The 7500-nt window shown below is 43.1% G+C and overlaps 1 protein-coding gene across 18 annotated transcripts in view; it reads right to left on the bottom strand.

Moving 5' to 3' along the window:
- CEP152 (centrosomal protein 152) overlaps positions 1-7500 on the bottom strand; it is a 177380-nt gene that overhangs the window by 64484 nt on the left and 105396 nt on the right. For all 18 annotated transcript variants that reach the window (XR_015050285.1, XM_085849977.1, XM_085849972.1 and 15 more), the window contains 3 exons: positions 6467-6597; positions 3986-4102; positions 3624-3732 (listed from right to left, as the gene is read on the bottom strand). Coding sequence is in view for 17 of the 18 variants with exons in the window: in XM_085849977.1 (XP_085706103.1) it covers positions 3624-3732; positions 3986-4102; positions 6467-6597 (357 nt within the window). In the remaining variant the exon portion in view is untranslated. The remainder of the gene's footprint in view (positions 1-3623; positions 3733-3985; positions 4103-6466; positions 6598-7500) is intronic.

Below are 7500 nucleotides of genomic sequence, written 5' to 3'. Positions count from 1 at the left end.
GATAGAGAAAAATGGTTTCAAGACTTTAGGTGGGGAATGACCTCAAGATTATGCATAAAAAATATTGTCATCCGAGCTCTCAAAGTTTGGGCGGTCATCTGATTTTTATGTCAAAATTCGAAATTTTCTAAGTTCATGACCTTGTGACCTTGACCTTGTGACCTTGACCTTGGGACTAAAATGAAAAATCGAGCTCTGTGGGGCTACGCAGGTGCCATTGGGCTAATATAACCAAATACCGAAACCCCTGCCAGATTCGACAACCCCCTCGGAGAAGATGGATTTTTATGTCAAAATCGCAATTTTCTAAGTTCGTGACCTTGTGACCTTAACCTTGGGACGAAAATGAAAAATCGAGCTCCGTGGGGCTATGCAGGTGCCATTGGGCTAACCAAATACTGAAACCCCTGTCAGATTCAGCAAAACCCCAAGGAGAAGATGCAAATTGAAATTGGCTACCCCCTAAAAACACGTTTTTTGGGCGTGGCTCCTCCCATAATGGGCAGACCACGCCCATTTTCAGGAAAACACAACGAGATCATGATATAAACCTCCCACCAAAATTTCATCAGGATCGGATGAAAACCCACAGAGCTATGCTCGGGACAGACAAACAGACAGACATACAGACAGACAGACAGACAGACAGACAGGCAGACACACAACAATAACGAATATAGTGGTCACTTAGATTTTTCGTGAAAATATTTTTTCGTAAACCAATTATATTTTTCGTGAAAATATTTTTTCGTAAACCAATATATTTTTCGTGAGAATATTTTTTCGTGAACCAATAGTGGTCACTTATACTTTTCGTGAGAATATTTTTTCGTGAAAATATTTTTTCGTGAACCAAAAATATGATGTTCGCACAACGACGACGTCGGTTAACGATGCATCTATCAGAACGTAACCCCGTCGTTAAGTGGCGCATGACTATATATATATATATATATATACACATATATATATATATATATATATATATATATATATACATACATATATAGATATACATATATATATATACATATATACATATATATATATATATATATATATATATATATATACATACATATATAGATATACATATATATATATACATATATACATATACATACATATACATATATATTATATATATATCTTCTTCTTTCGGCTGCTCTCGTTAGGGGTCGCCACAGCGGATCATCCGTTATGATCCGCATAACGATTTGGCACAGGTTTTACGCCAGATGCCTTTCCTGACGCAACCCTGGTCGCCTCTTACGACACAGGAATCTGGTACACCTATTCTAACCAGGGTATACACCGGCCCAGTACACTGGTACTCACTCACTCACTCACCGACTCACAAACGAAAATCCGACGGCGCTCACTTCCACTTCCTCACTCATCAGAAGTCTGTCGGCGACTGACAGCTTCTGGAGGTGGGAAAATATTCACGCATATGGATTAGGATCGCCTACATACGTGCACCAAACCACACCTCCCGAGCTTCATTTGTTTACGCACGAAAAATTAAGGTTGGCTACTTTTTGAACATACCTCGTATACTATTTGTGAATGTCTTTACAACTGAGGAACTCTGGGAAAGGTTTGAAACCACAATGGGCTTAACTTGGTAGCCTTTCTTGGTTGCTTTATGCAGCTTCTTAGGCTAGAAGAGCATGGGAGGAGTCGAGATACATATATACTAGTGGGGTGTGCTTTCACATTGCAAGAAATAATGAACCGTGCGTGCTTCCCCATTGTCTCGTGCCGTTCACCTGCATTTGATTTTTCATCTATTCATTTAAACTTAGGTATGCATCATTTATGGACGCTTTCCAATGGTTCTGTGATTTTTTTTTGCTGGTGTATTGGCTTCGATGTCCAATGACATGCAAAATTTCAGCTTTTGACGTCACCCAGAAGGTACCGAACATTAATATCAGTCAGTGAGTCAGTGAATTAGTGGTTATGAGCTTTATATTGTCGTGTCCAGGGGGTTTAAACCCCCACCTGGACAGATGGCCAAACTTCTCCCTTGGAGGCCTACAGCTGAGACTCGTGGAGATTAATGCGCACACGCAGGAAAACAGTGAATCGATGTACCAGAACGGCATAAATACACGGTCACAAGCAAATCAAATTGACTAAATATCAATTTAATAACAATAATCAAATCTGTGCAATGACAATAATTCACATTTTAATAATGAAAGATAAACGTGAGATAACCTCAATCTGATTCTAGATGAGGTACCTCCACACAGACTTGAATACAGATAAGGGGACAGGTAATAAATTAAAATAATTCCTTCTTTATTCCGGCACTTAGCTTAGGGTCGAGACGAGATGGTCCTTATGGAATGTGGCGATCGAGGCGCTTCGTAGACACACCCAACAAAATGGCAGCAAGCCATTCGTCAGGCAGCGCGGAGATGGCACTCGATGTCTTGGCTCACGAACCGCACTGTCGTTTATTCTACAGAGCGAATGCGCCGACGCTCCTCTCCCACACTCGGTCTGTTCACAACAATGGCCCACCCGAAGAGACAATCTCTGAGGCCCCATGAGGAGGCCACAAGGCATACTCTCCTTCCCTCCTCAGAATCGTACACACTTCACGGCTCAACCAAACCGTCAACGTCCTGCTCAGCACACGAGCCAAATTCACCAGCACGGATATAAGAATCGTGCAGAAAGTGCCGAGATCTTCGTCGTGCCGAGAGCAAAAGCGAGATCCTCCGTCCGTGCGAGTCCCTCCTCAACTACTTGCCTCCTACGCCCTATTACTCTTTATGCATCTCACATCACGCCCATCAAGCGTGACTTCGCCTGTTGTCACCCCTTGAAGGCGGGGCTTTCTGCCTGCTTGTAGTTGTTTTAGGGACGTGTTCCCCACCTTTATTGCTGATCTTGAAATATAAAACATAGGGAAAAGTCACAGAGGGTGATTACATATGAAGGAAATTATCCATAATCCCGATCTAATTAGCAACTCACAGGTTCCCTACTTAGTTACATCAAGATCTTTTACATATGCCCACGAGCAAAGCAACTCTACACAATGCTATCTTTCTTATGACATCCCTTCATCTTTCCCACAAACATCACAATATATTAGATATTATGATAGGCTGGCAGGATGGCCTTGAGGTACCCACAGTTGCCTCAAAGCTATCTGGGTTTGAATCTAGGCCCAGCTATAAACTGTCATCATGGTGCTTCATGAACGTGTGTGCCGTCCCTCAGATGAACGTTAAACTGGCATCCCTTCTGCTGGAATTATTGGACGTTAAAGATTCCACAGTGTCCTTCGGGAAGAGTAAGCGAGCTATCGTCGGCACCCTGACCAAATTACAAATTCCTGCCGGGAAGGGGATGGCAAACCAAAACCACCAAGTACAACCCTTTGCTTAGACAATAAATTGCTTAGACAACACCGGAACTTTGTAACAGTATGGTACAGCAGAATCAGAATTATATACAATTGATAAAGATGTCCACAGAAAGCTGTCAACACAGTGAAGATGAAATTACATGTTTCAACTGAATAATCACCAAGTGTTGTGAAACACAATATTTGAAACCTTTTTGCCTTTTTGTCGAGTGAGTTTCCATGCCTGGTATACCTGTGTGGAAGTGTCAAGCTGTTGTTCCAAATTATCCTTCTCCTTGCATATCATAATGTAGCTCTGCCTCACGTCATCCAACTCTTGCTTGCATTTCTCCAGCTCTTTCCTGCATACTCACATTGGTAAAGATTCTAAAGAAAGGAATTAATCTTTTACGCAAATGTAAACTATGACAATCCAAAATGGATAGTAGCATTTTCTAACTGGTTCTACAGACATTGGCACCCACTAAGCTTGTGAGTAATATCTGTCATTCTTTAAGAGGACAAAAATCGACTACCTTTGGGAAATGTTGCAATTTATTCCGTTAATCAACAAACATGAAACTATCTTGGTTACTGCTTTGTCAGATGACATACCTCAGAAAATCCAATTTCTTCTCACACTGCTCTTGCAGGTATGCCATTTCTACCTGTAGCTCTTCTCGTAGTTTTGCCTTGCCCGCTTCATGGAATCCTTGGTAAGTTCGCTCACACCTACCACACACATTCTCGGTTGTGTCACGGGTCACAAACACATTTGCATCAGCTATGTGGTGAATCAAACCAATTGCAATCATAATACTTGTTTAATCTCTGTTTGAAGCTCATATACAAAGGCATTGTGAGGGCACCACATTGACACACATAAGCAATTAATTGTTTTCAAATTTACCATTATGGTTGGGTGACTCATGTGCAGAAGTTTGAAAATGACAAAACGAAAAAAAAATCAAATTAGACCTCGAGTACATTTTCATCAACCCAATGCAAAAAAATAATAATAAATGCACTTTTAGCAACTCTTATTTCACACTTTCACCAACAACCCCAATTCCTCTTCTTTCCCATTCATATATTTAATCCATAAAACCCATCCTGCATCCAGCTTGCTAATACCATCAGCATGTGCAGCATTTCATTACCTATCAAGTCACCTGCATGCTTTATCAAATGTTCTGCTTCTATTATATGAATCTGCATGATGAAAAATGCGTAGACCCTAAAATCAACTGTGGTCCACCTTCGCTTGTGGGAACACGGGCTGCGGTGAACCAGTTGAAACGGGGCAAAGCTCCAGGGATCTGTGGCATCCATGCTGAACTTCTCAAGGCTGGTGGAAATGCTGCACTCATGTCGTTACATGCAGTTTTGTGCTCTGCCTGGAACACAGGCATCATCCCAACTGACTGGAAGAGGGGCCTTGTTGTCCTTCTCTGGAAAGGGAAGGGTGATCGCCAAGACAGCAACAACGACCGAGGGGTGACGCTGCTCTCAGTGCCGGGCAAGGTCTTTGCTCGGATAATTCTTGATAGGGTTCACCACCATCTGCTTGAGCACCAGCATCCAGAGCAGTCAGGCTTTACACCAAAGAGGTCAACGATTGACCGTATCCTTGCCCTTCGTGTCCTCACTGAACGCAGACGAGAGTTTCGGCAGGGGCTGCTTGCAGCCTATGTTGATCTCTGTAAAGCGTTCGATTCAGTGAATCGGGATGTCCTCTGGAGGATTCTTGGTCTTCGTGGGGTGCCACCAAAACTGATCGATCTGATGTCTGAACTCTACTCTGGTAATGAGAGTGCTGTGAAGTGTGGTGGTACCATCTCTGACTTATTTCCAGTTGTTACTGGAGTTTGTCAGGGGTGTGTACTGGCCCCCACACTTTTCAGCACTTGTATGGACTGGATTTTAGGGAGGATGTCGGAGAGATCGAGCTGCGGTGCATCGTTTGGGAATGTCAAGATCTCGGACCTTGACTTTGCAGATGATGCAGTCATCTTTGCGGAGACTTTAGACATCCTTTTGGGGGCCCTCGAGGTGCTGAATGAGGAGTCGGAGCCGCTGGGATTACGGGTTTCTTGGGTCAAAACTAAGATCCAGGCTTTCGGTGACATCTTGGATGCTGCTGTCCTGTCTGTGTCTGTTTGTGGTGAGGATGTTGAGGTCGTGGAGAGATTCACTTACCTTGGCAGTGATATTCATGTCTCTGCTGGCTGCGAGTCAGAGGTCAATAGACGTCTGGGTCGGGCCTGGGGAGTCATGGATTCACTGGATCATGGGGTGTGGCGCTGCCGGTACCTGTGCAGGAGGACGAAAGTCCGAGTCTTCAGGTCCTTGGTACTTCCAGTCTTGCTCTATGGATGCGAGACTTGAACTCTGACCAAGGATCTGAGACGGAGACTTAATTCCTTTGGTACCAGGTCTCTTCGGAGAATCCTTGGTTATCGCTGGTCGGATTTTGTGTCCAACGAGCGGTTGCTGAGAGAAACTTGGATGAGATTTGTTACCTGCATAGTCCGTGAGCGTCAGTTGCGGCAGTATGGACATGTGGCTCGTTTTCCTGATGCTGATCCTGCTCACCAGATTCTCTCAGCGAGGGAGTCTCATGAGTGGAGGAGGCCAGTGGGCCGACCACATGCCTCGTGGTTGCAGCAGGTTGACCATCATCTCAAGGAGATGGGGATGGGCCTGGCATCTGCCTGGGGGATGGCCAGACGGAGGCCCCTGGAGTACCGGCGGAAAGTGGACGCAGCGACGCGCTGTTCTGGCACATGCTCCCATACCTGACCTGACCCTAAAAGCTTTATAAATCCCACAGAAACTACATCTCGATGTACACAATGGGTTCTTCGTCTGGTTATTGATTTTGACCATGATCCAAGGCTCAGGGAAACGAGCACCTATATCATATACACACCAAAGACTATAGATATTAATTTTGACATGTAGACAAGTCTGCTTATTTATCAGCTGGAAATATTTTGTTTCAATTATAAAAATATCACAATGTAAAATCAATCAGTGCCATTTCAGATCACATTGATAATGTGCTGCAACAAAGTCAAACAGCATAAAAGTCACCTCTCTTGGGCCTCTTGCTTATCCTTGTCAAAATCTGCAATCATTTCCTGAATCTGCAACTGCAACTGACGGTTTGTATCAATCAGCTGCTCCTCACTGGTTGCGAACTCTTGCAGCCGTCGAGACGTCTCCTACATGACAATTACCAAAAATATGAATCAATAAATTATATCATCATAATCATCATTGAGTAGCCCCTGACATCCTCACTAGAAGGCTATGGCCCCAAGGAAGCCTGCCACTCCATCCGGATTCCACAAGAAACCGTAAATAGAATAGACGCTGAAGAATGTATCATTGCATGCAGCTGTAATGGTGACCGAGCCAAATGCGGTCGGCTGGCTGAGGACAGTGAAGACGAGGACTAGACAACAGTAACTTGAAGCTGGCGGCACCACTTCGGTAATTAATTCGAAAAGATGTGTTAATTGCCTTTTTAAATGCGGCAAAAGTGAACTGTCATTTCTTTCATGCTTTAAGGTGGCATGACTATTTGTATCTTTGACAAACTAGTGGTTGTCAATAACTGTTTGGCTACTGACAGTGCATTTGAAAGCAAACGTTATTGTAGTGACATGTGTAGAAGAGCCCTGACAAGGCAGCTTATGCTGTTTCTGAGCTTGCAATCCATTTAGGGCATGTTACTACCCACACTATATCACGAGTTGTCCAAGTAGCATCGACTTATAGGGAGTTGATATCGGCAGAAGGTAACATCCTGGAATAGTTTTCATCATTTTTGTCTCTCACACATGACATTGCAGTACCTTGTGACATTTTTCAGTCTTTTCTCATCTTTATACATGTATAGCAAATTGACCATTTAAATCATTTTTGCAAGAAATCATAAAATTCTTATGGACATTATCAGTACTGTACTTTTACATCACATACATAACAAAAGTAATGAAAATCCATTTATTTTTAGTGATTTTCAGATTTGTGACAATCAATTTGCTGGTCATGGTGCACTTTATTGTGATCCATTTGAAATATTTCTTCTCCAAAAACATCAGAGGGATCTAAGGAGTTGA

Source organism: Eptatretus burgeri, chromosome 12 (genome assembly GCF_056783735.1).
Source record: "Eptatretus burgeri isolate ZD-2024b chromosome 12, Ebu_testis_v1, whole genome shotgun sequence".
NCBI lineage: Eukaryota > Metazoa > Chordata > Myxini > Myxiniformes > Myxinidae > Eptatretus > Eptatretus burgeri.
The sequence above is the reverse complement of the archived record's forward strand: the minus strand, read 5'-3'. Positions and strand labels throughout refer to the sequence as shown.